Source organism: Pongo abelii, chromosome 10 (genome assembly GCF_028885655.2).
Source record: "Pongo abelii isolate AG06213 chromosome 10, NHGRI_mPonAbe1-v2.0_pri, whole genome shotgun sequence".
In the NCBI taxonomy this organism is placed as follows: Eukaryota; Metazoa; Chordata; class Mammalia; order Primates; family Hominidae; genus Pongo; species Pongo abelii.
Genome location: NC_071995.2, coordinates 52252833 through 52273130, shown reverse-complemented (window position 1 = coordinate 52273130; position 20298 = coordinate 52252833). Strand labels below are relative to the sequence as shown.

At 40.5% G+C, this 20298-nt stretch overlaps 1 protein-coding gene across 5 annotated transcripts in view; it reads left to right on the top strand.

Moving 5' to 3' along the window:
* The window catches only part of GTSF1 (gametocyte specific factor 1), a 33431-nt gene extending 14363 nt beyond the window's left edge, over nucleotides 1–19068 (top strand). For 2 of the 5 annotated variants that reach the window (XM_054528076.1, XM_054528077.1), the window contains exons 3-10: nucleotides 4403–4447; nucleotides 10434–10534; nucleotides 12304–12430; nucleotides 12879–12962; nucleotides 13425–13488; nucleotides 14865–14959; nucleotides 15896–15932; nucleotides 18866–19068. In XM_054528076.1, the coding sequence (XP_054384051.1) occupies nucleotides 4432–4447; nucleotides 10434–10534; nucleotides 12304–12430; nucleotides 12879–12962; nucleotides 13425–13488; nucleotides 14865–14959; nucleotides 15896–15912 (504 nt within the window). In that variant the 5' untranslated portion in view covers nucleotides 4403–4431 and the 3' untranslated portion in view covers nucleotides 15913–15932; nucleotides 18866–19068. Of the gene's footprint in view, nucleotides 1–1877; nucleotides 2143–2983; nucleotides 3542–4402; nucleotides 4448–10433; nucleotides 10535–12303; nucleotides 12431–12878; nucleotides 12963–13424; nucleotides 13489–14864; nucleotides 14960–15895; nucleotides 15933–18865 lie in introns of those variants that run through there. The other 3 variants (XM_054528078.1, XM_002823348.4, XM_054528079.1) reach the window with 3 other exon arrangements.
* The last annotated feature ends 1230 nt before the right edge of the window (nucleotides 19069–20298 follow it).

Below are 20298 nucleotides of genomic sequence, written 5' to 3'. Positions count from 1 at the left end.
TTCAAATGAATCATCCAGGCCATCCTGGTGAAAGAATGGCTTTTTTAATTTCAAAACAATGCCTAGGTCAGTTGTTCTCAGCCCTGGCTACACATTAAAATCATCTGGGTAGATTTTTAAAATGACTATGCCTGGCTCTTTCACATTAATTGGTGTGGGATGGGAAGTTGGCATGGTATGTCTTAAAAGCTCCCCTGATGATTCTAAGGTGCAGACAAGATTAAGAACCACTAGACTATAAGAATGGCTTGAGCCTGGCTTCCATCAACACTTGGTTCTTTTTAGTGTCTTAATCTGAACTGATGGCTGTGGAGCAAACTCTCTTCTAGTAGGAAAAAAAGGTCGGGGGGAGGGGTTGCGGAGGGAGTAACAACAATAGACGCTCACAGATTAATCATGTAAAACGAAAACGTCCCTTGCCCGGCACAGTGGATCACACCTGTAATCTCAGCACTTTGGGTGGCCAAGGCAGGTGGATCACCTGAGATCAGGAGTTTGAGACCAGCCTGGCCAACATGGTGAAACCCCCGTCTCTACTTTAAAAAAAAAAAAAGCCGGGTGTGGTAGTGCCTGTAGTTCCAGCTTCTCGGGAGGCTGAGGCAGAAGAATCACTTGAACCCAGGAGGCGGAGGTTGCAGTGAGCTGAGATCATGCCACTGCTCTCCAGCATGGGCGACAAAGCAAGACTCCATCTCAAAAAAAAAAAAAAAAAAGAAAAAGAAAATGCCCCACTGATCCTTTTTACTAAAGCTACATTCAGTTTTTGTCAGGGTAGTCCTCTCAAGTCCTATTTGGGCTCTACACCACTGAAATGCTGTAGAAATCCCAGTATTTCACTGCCCAGACTAATTTCCCAGACTGCCTCCTACACCTTGAACAGCACAGAATGTTTTGTCACATCTTTTACTTCTTGGTTTTGAGAAATATTACCACCAGATCTACTTGTAGTGTCAACACCTTCCTTTTTTTGTCCAGCCTTCAAAGGCTACAAGTCCCTTTTCTCTATAATGCCTTCCCAGGTCATTTCAGGCCCCATTTTTTTCCTTACAGGAATTTACAGTCTCTACCACTTTTTTTGGCATTTTTCGTACTGCTATTAAACCTTTCATCCACTTTGGGGACAAGAACTGCAGCTTACACTTTTTTTCCCCAGAACAAAGCCTCACACTACGTTTGGTTTTCCCTTATCAAGTTATAACCTTCCGGCCTTCTTGTCCTCTCCAACTCTTCATTGAGCTCTCTCCCCAACTCTAAAACTCGCTTTCATCAGACAGCAACAACCAAGCATTCTCAGATAGTTACTGACTTTTGAATTTTGGGATTTTTCAACACATTCTAAACAAGAACAGCCAGACACAAAATTCCTGTCCTTGGTGATTGTTTTGTGGCTGCACTGCCTATCTCCTTTATAATTCCTCTTCTCTTCCCTCAAAATCTAAATTACCTTTCTATCTAGACAACTTCCACAAACAAAGCTTCTTTCTAGGCAGCTCCTCACCTCTAACCAGTCCCATCAGTCCCATTCCCTCAGGTGCCCTTTTTTTTTTTTTTTCTGAGACGGAGTCTCACTCTGTCGCCCAAGCTGGAGTGCAGTGGTGCAATCTCGGCTCACTGCAACCTCCGCCTCCCGGGTTCAAGCAATTCTCCTGCCTCAGCCTCCCAAGTAACTGGGATTACAGGCGCCCGCCACCACGCCCAGCTAATTTTTGTATTTTTAGTAGAGACGAGGTTTCACCATTTGGCCAGGCTGGTCTTGAACTCCTGAGGTAAGCCCAGGTGCCCATTTCTAAGTGCTCATCTGCCTTTTCTAAGATGGCCGCCACAAAACCCGGGGAAAGAAATGCGAGTTCCACCCTCTCAAGGCCACTGTTGTTCTGGGGGCCAGGGGAGGATGGGCCCAAACATGGGGTGCCCAAGGAGGAGATCCTCGTGGGAAAGGGTCATCAGGGAGCTGACCCTAGTGGCTCACAGGTGAGCTCCACAGCTGATCCACCCTGCCCCACACTCAGCCACAGCCGAGACTGCAAGTCACAGGAAGTACTGGCCCCTCGCCCCACCTCCCAACGTTAGGCGCCGGAAGTGGCCGTTGCTGGGGCGTGCGTGGGAGGAAGGTGACTGTGAGGAAGGTGTGTGTCCACCGAGGTAAGGAAAGGCATCCCGGGGCGCCTCTAAACAATTCCTCTTTTGCGTACCGGGATACCTTCACCTTCTAATATCCTCTTTTCGCTTTTCTGTCGGTAGCCTTCAGCCTTGTGGGCTCTCAATGCAGCTATTTTGGCTACCAACCGGTTTCGCTGCATCGCCCACTCGAGGGCCTCCTTGGCGCCTTTTCTACGTTTTTTTAAGTTAACCACCTCCCCCACTTGCTCTTATTTAATCTCATTGATTAAGTCTACTGTGATTTTGTTGTTGTTGTTGTTGTTGTTGTTTAAAGGAAGAAAAATTATTCTTTTACTAAGGCCCGGAATTCTGTTAAGCGTTTAACCAATAGCCGCGGACTACATCCATCCCCCTAAACTTGATTGCTTCCGGCGTAGCTTGTCTATTTCACCTAGTAGTAGGGAAAAGGTAAAGAATCCCGTTAACAGTTTGATGCGGAAGATACTTAAAACGGACACGGCTAAGTGATGGTACTGTGAATTCCAGTGCCCCTAGTGTACTGTAATTCGTCCTTTTGTCCGGGAAGAATAGGTTGGCTTCCTACAAGCTGCTGAATCTGGTGCTCATCACTTAAAATCAAGAAACATACTTGGTTCTTCCTTCCAAAACTTATTTTTAATGAAAAAGTATGAAGTAACTATGTATAAGTGAAATATGTCCAAAAAGATGGTGGGGATTTCTTGATCCAAACATGAACATGAAAAATATTTTTAAGACAAATTCACTAATGATTGTCATTAACAAATGGGCTCTGCAGCAAAAAAACTAGAGTTCTGGCTGATCACTTGTATTTCCTATCATAGGTTCCAACGCTGCTTATGTCATAGAATGGGGGGAGGGGTGGTGAGGAGTGTAGAATTGTGTGAGGGGCCAAAGGAGAGCATGCTCTAGAGACAGACAATTTTCAGAAGTTTCGTATGGGGATGGTTTTATATAAATTTAGGTTTTTCCCACAATAATAAATTTATTTAGTCTCAGTGCTCAATAGAAGAGATTTCTAATAGAAGAGGATTCAAACTATGAAACTATTTCTCTTTTAATTTCACATTCCTGTTACAGATTTGTTCTCTTGTGACTCTGTTATCCATAATATGGACAGTTCTTGAGTCCTAACATTCAGAGGTTTTCCCTCAGTGCGTATAGGGAATGAGTATTAATTGGAGAAGCTTAAAGTATTGCCACTTTAGCACTGAAGATTGGGACGAGAGGAGGTGAAACCTCACTAGAAAAAGGGACAATGTTAGTGTGGCCCTTCCTGATCATGTTTAAGAAAAGTCATGAAAATGGTGAACTAGTGTTTCCAAGCATATTGGAAGGGTTAAGTGTATACTGTCTGTCGAAGACTTCCTGCATTTCCAGGTCCTAGAGAGGAACAAGACTGGTAACCTGCCTATCTGTATTTTTAAGAACCCAAGAGGAAAGCTTTATAGTAGAACATTATTTCTGTGTTTATGTATAAGGGGTTTTTTGTTTTTTTTAAAGACAGGATCTCACTCCATTGTCCAGGCCAGAGTGCAATGGCACAAACCTCATAGCTCCTGGGCTCAAGTGATCTTCCTGCCTTTGCCTCCTGAGTAGCTGGGACTACAGGCATGTGCCCCCATGCCTGGCTAAGTTTGTTTTTTTGTTTGTTTGTTTATTTTGGGGGGGGTGTTTTGTATTTTGTAGAGACGTAGTCTTGCTTTGTCACCAGGCTAGTCTCAAACTCCTGGCTTCAAGTGATCCTCCTGCCTCAGCCTCCCAAAGTGCTGGGATTACAGGTGTGAGCAACCACACCCGGCCCTCATGCATAAGTTTAAATGACAGTATTCTTGGGGTCTTGACTTGCCCCCTCTAATGTTAAATATTATATTAATATTTATATTATAATCACTATTATATTAATAGTGTCAAACCCTAATAGATGCTAAACAGTGACAGGCACTTAAGTAATAGCACTTAAGGTAGACATCTTGTCACCCAAATACAGCTTAAATTTGAACTATAAGAGTTATGTTTGGTTTTTCTTAACTATTTGGTAGGCCCTAGAATTTATTCCAAGAATGTGAATTAGGCCGTGATGTTAAAATGATTCCAAGAAGAATGCTTTAAAGAGAAGAAAATATTGGGGGGAGTGGGGAGAGTAAGGGTTTCTTATATTGAACTTGGGTAGTTTGAAATCCAGAAGTGACTCCTCTTCTTAGGGTTACCTTTTGATACATTTTATTTCTGATTTCCTGAATCACACTTTTGTTTTTTCCAGCACTTGGATTCAGCTTCTTCATTTCCAACATGGAAGAAACTTACAGTATGTACTCCTTGTTGCTTTTAGAAAATAAGTTAAATCATTTACATATAGTTTTATATCTGACAAGACTTTTAGTGTGCTGGGAAGAAGTTGGACTTCTCAACTGCTAAGGAGGAAAAGTCTGTATGGCATTGCCCAAATTTGAAATAAGATACTTGAAAATTAAGAAAAGAGGTATGAGAAGTCATAAAGCTTTGAAAAGGCCACAGTTAGGACACCTTTGTTAAACTATTAAATGAGGCAGGACTTCACCTTCTTGTATGTGTGACACAGGGATAGTTACTTCTACTTTCTATTTTGAGGAATAATATATAATAAATTTGATGTACATTAGTTTTTAGGATAAGAAATCTGGGAAGGATTCTTATTTCTCAAGTGATCCAGGAACCTTAGATGGCCCAAGAAATCAAAGCAGAGCCAGCACCTAGAATCATACAAGTGTAGAACCAAAAGGGACTTGAAAAATCATCTATTACAACAGAGACAATGCAACCTAGATTAATTAATTTGCCCAAGTTTACATAGTTAGGGACAGAGTCAGAACCAGAGTCGTCTATATTGTTTATACCTAGTACCCTACCTGACACCACAGGCTCTGATTTCTAGGCTCTGACTAAATTTGAGGAATATCTGAGTTTATGCCCGTGGATAAAACTTGTCAACAGTACCTACTTTTTCTTCCTACTTTGCTGTCTTGTTCAGAATCTCATTATAATTAAAAGTTCCAACTAAAGGATATTTCAGTCCCATTCTACCCTCTAGGAAGAGTCCAATGGAGAGCTATATCTCCAAAATACAGAAACTACATAGAAATAATCTTTATTAAATATCTAGAACACAGTACTTCTCAAACTTGTTGACATGCAGCAGAATCACCTGGAAGGCTTGTTGAACCAGATTGCTGGGTCCCACCTGCAGAATTTCTGATTCAAAAGGTCTGGTATCTGAGAATTTGCATTTCTAACAAGTTACCAGGTGATGCTGATCTGAGGACCACACTTTTGAGAAAAGGGATCCCCTGCCCCTTAATTTTTCTTAAAGTTTTCCTTTTTTGGAGACAGAGTCTTGCTCTGTCACCCAGGTTGGAGTGCAGTGGCGCGATCTCGGCTCATTGCAACCTCCACCTCCCGGGTTCAAGCTATTCTTCTACCTCAGCCTGCTGAGTAGCTGGGGTTATAGGCGCGTGCCACCATGCCCAGCTAATTTTTGTATTTTTAGTAGAGACCGGGTTTCACCATGTTGGCCAGGCTGGTCTTGAACTCCTGACCTTGTGATCCACCTGCCTTGGCCTCCCAAAGTGCTGGGATTACAGGCGTGAGCCACCACACCCAGCCTTCTTAAAGTGTTTTTACTTAAGATGTGAAATTTCTGAGCCAGGTGCAGTGGCTCATGCATGTAATCCCACCTACTCAGGCAGCTGAGGCAGGAGGATCACTTGAGCCTAGGAGTTAGAGGTTACAGTGAGTTATGATCACACCACTGCACCCCAGGCTGGGTGACCCTGTCTTTTTTTTTTTTTTTTTTTTGAGAGGAGTCTCGCTCTGTCACCCAGGATGGAGTGCGTACGATCTCAGCTCAATGCAACCTCTGCCTCCTGGGTTCAAGCGATTCTCCTGACTCAGCTTCCTGAGTAGCTGGTACTACAGGTGCATGCCACAACGCCTGGCTAATTTTTATATTTTTAGTAGAGATGGGGTTTCGCCATGTTGGCCAGGCTGGTCTCGAACTCCTGGCCTCAAGTGATCCACCCACCTCAGCCTCTCAAAGTGCTGGGATTACAGGCATAAGCCACTACACCCGGCCAACCCTGTCTCTTAAAAAGAAAAAAGAAGGCTGGGCGCAGTGGCTCATGCCTGTAATCCCAGCACTTTGGGAGGCCAAGGCAGGTGGATCACAAGGTCAAAAGATCAAGACCATCCTGCCCAACATAGTGAAACCCTGTCTCTACTAAAAATACAAAAATTAGCTGGGCCTGGTGGCACTCACCTGTAGTCCCAGCTACTTGGGAGGCTGAGGCAGGAGAATTGCTTGGACCCAGGAGGTGGAGGTTGCAGTGAGCCAAGCAAGATCACGCCACTGCACTCCAGCCTGGCAACAGACCGATACCCCGTCCCAAAAAACTTAAAAGAAAAAAGAAGAATGTAAAGTCCCTGTATGGTATATATACACTTATTCTTGGAAGCATACTACTCTCTATTAAATTAGAAAACAACGTCTCCCCTTTCTGTCTCTTCTTCGTTACTTTTTTCAGCCACATTTTTTTTCTTAAATATCACCTGGGAGTGTGTTGGAAATGGACAATCTCAGCCCTCATCCCAGACCTACTGAATCAGAATCAGCACTTTAACACAGTCCCTAAGTGATGTAACACCTGGAGAGTACGTTAAAGTTTGAGAAACACTGCCTTAGACTATATTTTCCCAAATTGACCTGGATTTCCAGCTTAATCTTACAGATTCCTGAACATCTCTGTCTTCTCTCTTTGGACTGTACCTCTTAGCTGATGAAACTTTTGCCAGGCCTAGTTTCTTATTTCCATGAAGTTTTCTCCATTTCTCACCATGGGTTCTGGTCCCTACCCAAATCTGAGTAACAGCTGAGTCTGTGCTTTTAGAGGAAGCTTGTCAAATAGACCTACTTTGTTTTCCAAAGTAAATTATATTCCCAGGAAGCCAGACAAAAATTTGTAGAGCAGTTTGATAGTATTTATTACAACTTTTAATGCACAGACACTTCAATGCAATACTCTTAGGTGTTTATCCAAGAGAAATACTCATACATTGGCCGGGCATGGTGGCTCATGCCTGTAATCCCACCACTTTGGGAGGCTGAGGTGGGCAGATCACAGGAGGCTGGGAGTTTGAGACCAGCCTGACCAACATGGCAAAACCCTGTCTCTACTAAAAATACAAAAAATTAGACAGATGTGCCTGTAATCCCAGCTACTTGGGGGGTGGAGGCACAAGAATCACTTGTACCCAGGAAGCAGAGGTTGCAATGAGCCAAGATCGCACCACTGCACTGTCCAGCCTGGGCAACAGAGCGAGACTGTGTCTCAAAAAAGAAAAGAAATACTCATACATGCGAAAAGAATAAACCAGATTGTTAGTCACAGCATTGTATATAATAGTAAAAACTGGGCCAGGCGCGGTGGCTCACACCTGTAATCCTAGCACTTTGGGTGGCTGAGGCAGGTGGATCACCTGAGGTCGAGAGTTTGAGACCAGCCTGGCCAGTCTCTACTAAAAATACAAAAAAATTAGCCAGGCATGGTGGCAGGTGCCTATAATCCCAGCTACTTGGGAGGCTGAGGCAGGAGAATTGCTTGAACCCGGGAGGCAGAGGTTGCAGTGAGCCGAGATTGCGCCATTGCACTCCAGCCTGAGCAACAAGAATGAAACTCCATCTCAAAAAAAAAAAAAAATCTGGAAACAATGTAAATGTCCACTAATTAAGAAAATCAAAAATTTGATACATCCATATGCAGCAGTTAAATATTTCTTATATGTACTGACTTGGAAGGAACTCCAAGATATATTAAGTGAAAAGAAAAAAAAGCAAATTGCAAGATAGAAGATAAAGGAAATGGCCAAGTGTGGTGGCTCACACCTGTAATCCCAGCACTTGGGGAGGCCGAGGCGGGTGGATCACCTGAGGTCAGGAGTTCAAGACCAACCTGACCAACATGATGAAACCCCGTCTCTACTAAAAATACAAAAATTAGCTGAGCTTGGTGGTGGATGCCTGTAATCCCAGCTACTCAAGAGGCTGAGGCAGGAGAACCGCATGAACCCAGGCAGTGGAGGTTGCAGTGAGCCAAGATCGTGCAACTGCACTCCAGCCTGGGTGACAGAGTGAGACTCTGTCTCAAAAAAAAAAAAAAAAAACCACACAGGAAATTCTGTCACATGCTATAACATGGATAAACCTTGAGGACCTTAGGCTAAGTGAAATAGGCTAGTCACAAAAAGCAAAAGACTATGATTTCACATATATGATGTATCTAGTCAAACTCACCAAAACAAAAAGTAGAATGGTGGTTGTCAGGAGCTAGGGGCAGTGGGGAATGGAGAGCTGATGGTTAATGGGTATAGAGTTTCAGTTTAGTAAAACAAAAAACTTTTGGAGACTAGTTGCACAACAATAGGAATATATTAATACTTAACACTATTGAACTGTATACTTAAAATTCATTAACATGGTAAATTTTGTATGTGTTTTTAATCACAGTTAAAGATTTTTGTCCCAGCTACTCCGAGGGCTGAGGCACAAGAATCGCTCGAACTCGGGAGGCGAAGGTTGCCATGGGCCGAGATCGCACCACTTCACTCCAGCCTGGGCAACAGAATAAGACTCTGTCTAAAAAAAAAAAAAAAAAAAAAAAATTTTTAAATCAAAAAAATTTTTTTAATCTAGAAAGCCAGGTTAAAGTTGACCTAAAGTGCTGGAGACCAGGAAGTAAAGCATTACAATGAGAAGCTCTCATTATCAACTCTGACATATGCTACTATATGGGCAGTATAATATATATGAATCATAAGGTACCACCCAGTCTATCAGCTGCTGACATGGCCTAACATTTGCTAGTGATGGGAATGGATTAAATGAGGGGAAACTAACAAGAATTTCATCTGTAAATTCTCCCTGGTTGTCCTGAAGCTTCAGAAATATGAAAACATTGCTGGTCAAGAAGAGTCTCGTTGGCATAATAAGCCTGCCTGTCCTTTAAGACTTTTCCTTCCTATTCATTCTGTCCTTCAAGTCACCTTTCTGGCTCATTTGCATCACGATCATGGTTGGCAATTTATTCCATGTTTACCACTCTTCCAGTGAAACTGTCTGTTTCAATTCCCCACTGGCTTCTGATTTTCATAGCCGTCTCCTGGTTTATAAGCTTCTTATCAAATGTGAATTGTTTATCTTATTTCACTTTTATCATTGCCTTCAGGGGTGGCAAGAGCAATTTATTAGGTTGCCTCTTCATAATATACCAGAATGTGCTTAACCATTTAATTTCCCTTCCTTAACCAGGCTTGTTAAAATTTGGGGCTCAGCCTGGGCATCTTGTATAGCCTAAGGATTGTTTTAAATAGCATTTTATAGGTTAGGGGCTTTCTTTCACACAGCAGTTCCATATGTCTGCAGTTGTCTTAACCTCAGGAGGTTCTGTTTTTGCACATTGTTCTATTTTTTTAGCTGGCTAATGTAGTAGTCACTAGATTAAAGAATTCTCTGTTTTGTTCTCACGTGTGTTCCAAAATATGAAAAGTAAAAACTACCTGTCTGATAACAGTATTGGTTTCATTTGAGAGGTAATTAGAGTAACCAAGATTGGGAACTACTTATAGGAGTAAGTTAAAGCAGACAGATGAAAAAGAAATCTATCCACTAATATTTTTCAAGCTTCCATAAAACATATAACTGATATAGGGCAGTGCTTACCAACTTTTTTCATGTCACAGGATACTAGTAATAGATAAAGATGGTAGTGAAGGGGATTAACTACCCCCAACTTGCCTGTGGAAATGGGGGGTAGGGGATGACTTGAACTAGCCATGGGCCCCCAAATCAGTGTATTAGCACACCAGCAATCCATTTCAACTGCAGCATACTGGTTGGGAGGCTCTGGGTAGACTAGCTAGAGAATAGGAATAACCCTGAATTCGCACTTTTAGAAAAGGAAAAGAGGATGACATTTTATTTAACTTTTTGTTTTATAATGAGAGTAACCAGCAACGAAAACAATATATTCAGTTCAATATGAAACTGAGACTTCACCCTGAGATTTCTGGTTCTGCTGAACTTACTAAGCTTAATTCAGAAATATTTTAAATGTGTAGTCACCCTTTTTTTTAATCCAAGTTTTCTTTAGACTATATTGTTCTATTATTACAGAGTCTCTTGAAAAAATCCAGTGTGCCTGGAATGCTGTAGTTTTACAAGGGCCTGTTATCGTTTTACCTACTGAAATACTTCTCTCTTTCAGCCGACTCCCTGGACCCTGAGAAGCTATTGCAATGCCCGTATGACAAAAACCATCAAATCAGGGCTTGCAGGTTTCCTTATCATCTTATCAAGTGCAGAAAGGTAGGGTCATAATTTTCCCTCTAACACCCTCCTGAGTTCTTTTAAAAGGCCGTATTTTATAAATATCAAATAATTTTATCATGTTTTAATTGATTGCCAGAATTGTTTTGGGAATCTACCTCTCTTAAATACCAACATTTATAGAAAGGCATTTGTTCATTCTTTAGGATAAATTTTTTCTGGTTTTGGTTTTCTTCCCGTTAACTACTGACAAAGAACCCTTTATAAACAGCATCTCTAGAGTCTTCTCACCCTTTGTAAAACAGACGAATTTTGGCTAACAATGAGAAATCCTGCCTATCTTGTAAATTTGATGTATTCATTGGCCTAACAATGATTGAGTGCTATAATTCACTTTTTATGATTATTTTGTTTAGAAATTTTAGAGCTTGAACAGCTAGAAGTTAGCCCAAGAAAAATTATTCCTAAAAATAACTGTATCTCCAAGTTTCAACAATAAACATCTTTAAAAAAATAATAAATAAGGATTTTCTTTCTGGTCACTCTTGTATAGACTTAGCTGATATAAACTACTTTCATGCTACCTTAATTGAGAAATTTTGACAATGTTGTTAGAATTCTGATACAGAAGCCAAAATTCTGCTAGAATTTATGCTTGGAAAACAATTGAGGTATTTAATCCAAACTGCATACAATTCAGCTTTAACATCCTTTAAAAAGTGCTTGTAATTCTGGAAACGTCATGTATCTTTATTATTTCTCCAGCTCCTTTTAATCTCGAGAGCAAGGATCCCTTAACATTAAACCTGGACAGTATGGATCAGCAGATACCACTACAACATTGTCCCCTCTAGGCTCTCAAACATTTCCCAAATGGAGCCAAGTGATAAAAAAGACACTATCATAACTCTTCTCTTCTAATGTTCTTAATCTTTGGCCACAAAACCTTTGTATTGAATGCCTGATACCACTTATGAAAATGACGGCGATGCCTGCAAGTTTCTCACACCTATATATTTTTCCAGGCTTCTCCCTTCTTCATATTATTTTTACTTTTCTGAGTTTCATTTATGACATATCTTTTTTTTCCTAATAAATTTCTTAATTGCTGCTATATTTGCCATAGGATATAGGTGATACTAAACCCTTTGTTTTGTTTTAAAATAAGGAACTTGGTCAGCAAAGTAGACTCTATCATTTGGGTTTTTCCTTAGTGAAATAGCTGAAATAAAGGTCAAATTGTTCAGAGATTCATTTCAGGCATCATTACGTTAAGTAAGCGTCACTGTGTTAATCTGAAAAATTATTGGTTTGCCTCTTCTGCGGCTCCCTTCCAACAGCTATTTTCCAGCACTATTGTATTGCAGTAGCAGGGACACTACTGCAATGCAGACTAAGAGTGTATTTTAGTGTTACTATTCATCTTGAATATCAGCTTTCAAAGACATCCAGAGAGCTCTCTCATTACGGGCTGTGCTGCCTGAATCATGTGACTCTGAGAAATAAATGGGGGAAAGATGTCATTCAAATACCCAATCCTAAATTCATTGTTTAGCCAACAATATCTGTGTTGTCAGTCTCTACAATCATAACAAAAAGACTTATGTTTTGATGATTTTGAAGTAATTGTCTATAAAAACAATAAATAATTCCCTCTTAGTTTTTTACTATGAGTTTACTTGTTATAGTTAAGCCAGAAGTTTATTGAGGAATTTTAGAGGAGGCATTTGTAGAATAAGGCTTAGCTACTCCCTGTTCACTTTAAGAGATCCAAAGAACTGACAGATCCCTTAATTTTGGTTCCACAGAATCATCCTGATGTTGCAAGCAAATTGGCTACTTGTCCCTTCAATGCTCGCCACCAGGTTCCTCGAGCTGAAATTAGTCATCATATCTCAAGCTGTGATGACAGAAGTTGTATTGAGCAAGATGTTGGTAAGACTCAGTATCTAAAATATTTCAGTACTGGAGGGTAGCTCCTTCAGATTTGTATTATGCTAGATTGTCAGCTTGATTTTTGGCTTTCAGTGTTTCAGAAGAACAATACTTTTCCACCTTTGAGATTTGTATCATGGATTGATACAATAGATTGTCAGATTGTACATGTCATACTGTTTTGTCTCCTGAACAGCCTGGTTCATTTTACTAATAATTCATCTAAAAATAAATCTTTTTTGCCATAAATATGGTAAACATTTTTGTTTCTGCTTTTCTTTCTTCTGTCAGCAAAGAGATAAGATCCCTCTTTTAGCTTTTATACTATCCATTTTTCAGAAATAAAGACCCAACAGGCTACCCTTGCAACCTTTTAAGCTACTAGCCCCTTTGAACACAATAACTTGGCAATATCCCCCTCTTATGTCCCATCTTTATTGTCTCGCAGTCAACCAAACCAGGAGCCTTAGACAAGAGACTCTGGCTGAGAGCACTTGGCAGTGCCCTCCTTGTGATGAAGACTGGGATAAAGGTGAGCTGCCTCTACATCTTTTTCTTCACAATGTCTAAATCTCAAGTCATTTGCTTAAGACAGAAGGAAGATTTTCCTTTTTTATGAACATACCATGTTGTTCAGAATGCCTTATTATTTTTATTGGGCCCCAAAACGAGCACATTTGTATTGCTGTGCAGACACGTGAAACAACCAATCCCTCTTGATTGGAAAAAGTACTTCTTTACGTCTGTTTTTTTCCATAAATTGTGTTGTACCATCTGTGTTTGATTGTTACTAGGCACGTTTATTATTATTTATGTTGCTTGTGTTTATATTCTTCAATTCTTGCTACTGTGTCACTTAGGCAGGATACTTGATCAATTTTTACTTGCTTCTGCAAAACTTAGGTATTATTTCCCATCTTATAAATTCAACCAACATGAACTGCTGGTGTCTTATCTAGTAGTACCACAAACTATGTTTTGCTTCCTTTGACAGATTTGTGGGAGCAGACCAGCACCCCATTTGTCTGGGGCACAACTCACTACTCTGACAACAACAGGTAAATGAAATAGTCTTATCCCAGCATTGCCTGCCAAAATCAGAGTGTTCTGTTACCAAGAGAAGCCACCGGAGCATGAATTGACCACTTTATTTAATGATGTTCCTTAATGGTAGTTTAGTCTAGATATTGTTTTGGCATTTTTTCATATTTATTCCTTGATTCCTAAAGGTCATGTGCTTTGTGCCAATCATAAGGGATACACTCAACCAGGCTGGAGTGTAATGGCATGATCATGGCTCACTGCAGGCTCTGCCTCCTGGCCTCAAGCGATCCCCCTGGGCCTCTCAAATAGCAAGAACTACAGGGATCCACCACCACACCTAGCTAATTCTTTATTTTTGCCCAGGCTGGTCTCAAACTTCTGGCCTCAAGTGATCCTCCCCCCTCTGCCTCCCAAAGTGTTGCGATTACAAGCCTGAGCCATCATGCCCAGCTCTAATTGAAAACTGGAAGATTTCTGGCCAGGCACAGAGTAGCTCATACCTGGAGGCCAAGGTGGGAGGATCACTGAGGCCAGGAGTTGAAGATCAACATGAGCAACACAGTAAGATCCTGTCTCTACAAAAAAATTTTTAAAAACAAAATAAGCTGGGCATGGTGGTGGATGCCTATAGTCTCAGCTACTTGGGAGGCTGAGACCAGAGGATCATTTAAGCCCAGGAGGTCGAGGCTGCAGTGAGCCATGATCATGCCACTGCACTCCAGCCTGGGTGACAGAAAGAGTCCTTGTCCAAAGTAAAATAAAAATGAATGAAACTATTTCTCATTAACACCAATACTCAAACCTTGGAAGATCAAGTTTCAAACCCAAATGAGAATATTTCTGGCTTAGGAAATGAAGGAATAAGATGCTAGACTTCACTTTTTTCCCCAAACAGAATGCTTGTCAAATTTTTACTTTTTAACTACTGAGGTCAGTAAATAATTTTAAGTGTATACTATTTTATGTGCACTAAGATAGAAAAACTTAAAATGAATTCCATTGGCTACAACTTTTAATTTTACCTCAGTTGAAGATTTGCTGCTTTTGGTTTGGTTGCCTTAGCACTTTATTTTATCTCTTATGTTTATTGAGTGAGTTGATGAGCCTGTCATACAGCTGAACAGTAGATGGCATTGCTGTTTATCTCAATTTCTAGAAAATGAAAATGGTTAGACCCATCCTAATGCCTGTACAGAACAGGGAGCTTTCCAGAGAAGTAAGTGGTAATCATTCTAATTGCCGGAACGTTTTGATGGAAATGTGTTTACATTTCAGATGAATGTAGGTTGTTGTTTTTCCCCAAATTACAAAAAACACATTTTGATTATCTTACGTGTGCCTGCTTGAATGATACTGATCTGCCGACATAGCCAAATTCATCTTTTTGCAGTCCTGCAAGCAACATAGTTACGGAACATAAGAATAACCTGGCTTCAGGCATGCGAGTTCCCAAATCTCTGCCGTATGTTCTGCCATGGAAAAACAGTAAGTGAAATACAGACAAAATAGTTTTACTCTTTTCATTGTGCTAAATACAATTGATCTTGATTATTCAGATGTGTTCAGTCTGAACACCTTGCATTTCCATGACCCTTAAAGTGAGTGCCTTCTTAAGTGTTATGCCCTAAGCACCTTACTCAGTTCACCTTACTGACCCTGGTTAGGAGCAAGAAATTATGAACAGGAAAGTGTAAGATCACAGAAGCCAAAAGAATATTTTCAAAATGGGGTGACCACTGACATCAAATACCACGAGAAAATTTGGGAGCCAATAAAAAGATTGATGATTTGGGCTAGGAGGAAGTCATCCCTGATTTCTTTCAAGGCATAATATCAGTAGGGAATTGGGATCAGAAATTGGATTGTGAGGGCCTAAAAGGAAATGAGTAGAGAGAAAATGAAAGTCATAAGTCATAAGAACCAGCATAAAGAATGGTATTCAGATGTCCTCCCCAGACTTCAGAGGTCATGCTGGGTAAACAAGTACTAAATTTGCATCATATTACCATCATCATGAAATTTCCACATAGGGAACACCCAAGATACTGTCATTTTTACTTAATACAAACTTTCTTTTCCAATGTTGCCCCTAGATTCAGATTCTCTTGATTTCAGTCTGTGCTACTGTTTGAGCTAATTTTTAGGTGGCTAGAGGATTCACTTTAAAACATTTCTCCCTGGATACTTGCATTTCCCAAAAAACGAAGTCACCAAATTATACATCAAAAGGCTTGATAGGTAAAGGTCTATTTTCTTTTCCCATGCTCTTGAATGAAATCTGATTACTAATATTAAATTCTTCTACTTTTATGTTATAATTCAATATATGCAGGAATAAGTCATTTGTGTTTAGTAAGAATAGGGGATGGAGTGAATTTCAATTGACATGGTGTATTTATTTTGAAATATTTCTACTTGTAGATGGAAATGCACAGTAACTGAATACCTATCTCATCAAGTAAGTGTTTCAGTTTTCTTTCACTATCTCTTCAGATGGTAGCAAGATTTAACTGGACATAAAGCAATTTGGGTCCAATTTTCTTTCAGATTATGGTACCAAATTAAAGCTTTGTGTGTGCATGTGTTTTTTAAGTGTATAGCCTCTATTATGGCTTTACACTCTAATGAACAGGCATTTACTGGTTAAATTAGAATTCTGTTACCATGCCAAGTTGTTTTCTCTAACATTAGTATACGTTGCCTTTGTTTTTTTATCAAAGTTGCATTCTACATCTATCATGCCTCTTTTAATGGACTGAGATTAATCAGAGAGCTGTGTTTCACTGCTCTGCAATTCATTCCCTGTGCACTACAGTTTAACACTCATCAAAAAATTCATACTCTTTTTAATGAGCACTTAAAAGTTTTGGGCTTCTGGCCGGGTGCAGTGGCTCATGCCTGTAATCCCAGCACGGGGAGACCAAGGCAGGCAGACCACTTGAGGTCAAGAGTTTGAGAGCAGCCTGGCCAACATGGTGAAACCCTGTCTCTACTAAAAATACAAAAATCAGCCGGGCGTGGTGGTGCACGCCTGTAATCCCAGCAACTCGGGAGGCTGAGGCAGGAGAATCGCCTGAACTGGGAGGCAGAGGTTGTAGTGAGCCGAGATCACGCCACTGCACTCCAGTCTGGGCCACAGAGTAAGATTATGTCTCAAAAATAAAATAAAATTTAAAAAATAAAAGTTTTGGGTTTCTAAGAGTTTTACACTGTCGATCTTATCTATTTGATTTAGCAGAACCTCACAAAATCTATGTGAAGAGACCAAAATCTCTCTCACTTTTCACAGATGAAGCCTTTCCTTTAGGTTACCCTGTGTGCCTGTGGCAGAGCCAAGTTTGATCCTTCAAATGTCGTCTTAGCTGAGGTTGCCCAGACACATTGCTTCTGGCAAAGGGAATGTTATAAAGGCTGAGAATGGGATTATATCCCAACTGTTTTGCAGTTAGTAGGCCCTCAGTGAATATTTATTGAATTAATGAATAATTGGCCTCTTGCATTCCAGTCAGTTCACTCTCTCTGAACAGTGAAACAGATAAATCTGTGAGTTAGTTTCATTTTGTAGTAAAACTGATGTTTCTTCTAGTAAGAAGCAGAAAAGAGATGCTAAAAGTTAACATCCCTTAGCTATAGACAATAATACTTATCAGTTGCTTCTAGGTACCAGCCATTTTTCCTAGTAGATTCTGACGTCAAATTGTTAAATACATTTGAAAGGCAGAAAATGGGATTTGGTCCCAGAAGGAAAAGAGATACACCAGCACTGGGGTACATCAGGAAAGCATACATTGAGTATGGTGGTATGCACCTATCATCCCAGCTACTTGAGAGGCTGAGACAGGAGGATCACTTGAGCCCAGGAGATCAAGGATATAGTGTACCATGACTGTGCCTGTGAATAGCCACTGTACTCTAGCCTCAGCAACATAGTGAGACCTTGTGTCTTAAACAAAAGCAGGGAGGACTGGGCACAGTGGCTCACACCTGTAATCCCAACACTTTGGGAGACCAAGGCAGGGGACTGCTTGAGCCCAGGAGTTTAAGACTAGCTGAGGCAACATAGTGAGACCTGTCTCTAAAAAAAGGGGTTGGAAGAGAAGCATACATTGAACAGACCTGGATAAATGGTGAATTTTGAGTTCGTCTCTGATATGCTATACAAGGTGTCTGGTGATCAAACAATATGAATAGCTGTCTAGTAAAAATGGCTACTCTAAGATGAAAATCTAGGAGAAATTTCTGTGTCTATAACTTAAGACCAGACCCTTCTCTCCTTTGGGACTTAACTCTTTGTGGTTAAACTCCTTACACACTAAAAATTTATTTTTCTGTGTAACTCCTGAGGAATCAGAAAAATAATTAGGTTAGATAAGAATCCTTAAGCAGCCACAGACATTATCCTCTTAATAAAAATGAAGTTTTGGGTTTTTGTGTGTTTGTTTGTTTGTTTTTTGTTTTTGAGATGGAGTCTGGCTCCTGTCACACAGGCTGGAGTGCAGTGGCGCAATCTCGGCTCACTGCAACCTCCACCTCCCGGGTTCAAGCGATTCTCCTTCCTCAGCCTCCCAAATAGCTGGGATTACAGGTGTGTGCCACCACGCCCGGCTAATTTTTGTATTTTTAGTAGAGATGGTGTTTCACCATGTTGGCCAGGCCAGTCTCGAACTCCTGACCTCAGGTGTTCCACCCGCCTTGGCCTCCAAATAGCTAGGATTACAGGCAGGAGCCACCACGCCTGGCCATTAAGTATTATTTTCAATGCCTATTGTTGCAGAATTCTCTAGTTTCTTTGGAAGGATACAAAAGAAATAAAAGATATGACTATGCCCTTAAGGAACTTAAGTGTGGGTGAAATGTTTTTGAATATACATACATGACAAGGGTTTGTTCACTTAGCATTTAATGTGTTTTATCCTATGTATGTTTTTATCAACAACTCCACTTTTTACTAGACAAGTACCTCTGAAGCAGGTAGTATCATACCAATTCTTGTCCCCTAATGTACATTGTAAAAGCTCAAAAACTATTTTTGAACTAATGAGTAAATACAGTATGTGAGAAAAAGATCAAGATAAATGAAGTTAATCGAGAATTGTCTGAATGAATCAATTTCCTGATATTCTCCTCACTTGTAAAACTCTTGACACAGGAGTGTACATTGATTTCTGTATAGAATGTTTTTAATTCAATTAACAAGTTTCTCTGTGCTCAATGGTAGTAAAGAGTTAAAGATCAGAAGATACTTGGTGTTCTGCCATCAACAACAGCAGATTCCTCCAGCAGAACAAGATAATTTAATTGGGTTATAGTTGTGTGGCCCATTGTCAGATGTAGTTGGTGCTTTTTTCATTGAAAGAAACTAAGAACTTTTTTTTCTCCATTTACTTGCAGATGCCAGACCCTAGAAGACTCTTGCTTCTTCCTTCTACCAGTGGGTTCTCATTTTCCTTCTAATCAAATTATAGAATGGTAAACTCTCTGTGACTTTCCAAACTGACAAGCACACTTTTTTCCTCCCCCCTTGAATCCTCATTTGATGCAAGAACCCTCATACTCAGAAGCTTCCAAATAAACCTTTGATATAGATTGCTTAATAGTTTGGTCAAGTACCTGCAGCCCCAAGATCAGAGATCATGTCCAATTCCACATTAATGAATCATAATGATTTAAAGTTTTCTTAAAGGATCTAACTGAAATAGACAGGAAACTCGGGTTAGAAAAGGTAACTGTGTATTTGTGTTCTCTGACACACATGGACCAAATTCCTTTTAGTGTTTGTAGCAATGGACTTTCTCTGATCAGTGCATCTGTTTATCCATTCTCTAAGATATTGATAACATTTATATAGCAAAATACTCCATTCTTATTTATAGTCTTTAGGACATCTTACTGCCTATTTCCAACCTAGGGTAGTTTTATTTGTCTCCCCACATTCCAGCTAGAAATTGTACTAGCGGTCGATCTAAGTGTGGATTATGTAGGAATTAAGATTGGAATGGAGGGGAGGAAGTGTACCTGTGGAGAAGAGATGTGCTTTCCACCTGTGTGTGAAATTTGATTAAGCTTCGGAGTTTAAATGTGTAAAGGCCCTGCTGACTGCCCTAGGATATGTGTGTAACGACCTAGATTTCTGAAACACCCAAAGCTCTGGCTATCCTAGCATCTTGTGGATCCTTATAAGGAGACTTTATAATCTCCCCAGACCAGTTTTTTGTTTGTTTGGATTATTTTTGGGTTTTGTTTTTGTTTTTTTGTTTTTGAGATGGAGTTTCACTCTTGTTCCTAAGGCTGGAGTGCAATGGCACGATCTTGGCCCACTGCAACCTCTGCCTCCCAGGTTCAAGTGGTTCTCCTGCCTCAGCCTCCTGAGTAGCTGGGATTACAGGCATGCGACACCACGCCCGGCTAATTTTGTATTTTTAGTAGAGGCGGGGTTTCTGCATGTTGGTCAGGCTGGTCTCGAACTCCCAACCTCAGGTGATCCACCTGCCTTGGCCTCCCAAAGTGCTGGGATTACAGGCATGAGCCACTGCACCCAGCTTGTTTGGTTTTTATCAGGTTAGGTTTGGTTTTAAAAGTGTCTAGCATGGTGGGGAGGCATTTGGGATCTGGTATAGACAGAGACTTGGATGAAGAATACTGACAAACATTTCCAGAAAAGATCTCTCTAGCATGGTTTGAAGATGACAGATAAAAAGGGAGAGTGGACTCCTGTGGAATACCTCCTTCCAAGAGTTTTACACAAAACAGGATTCTCCCCCTAATGAAGCAGAGCTGTTCATTTAGCTCCAATCTTTAAAAACAGGTTCAAAATAAGACCCAGC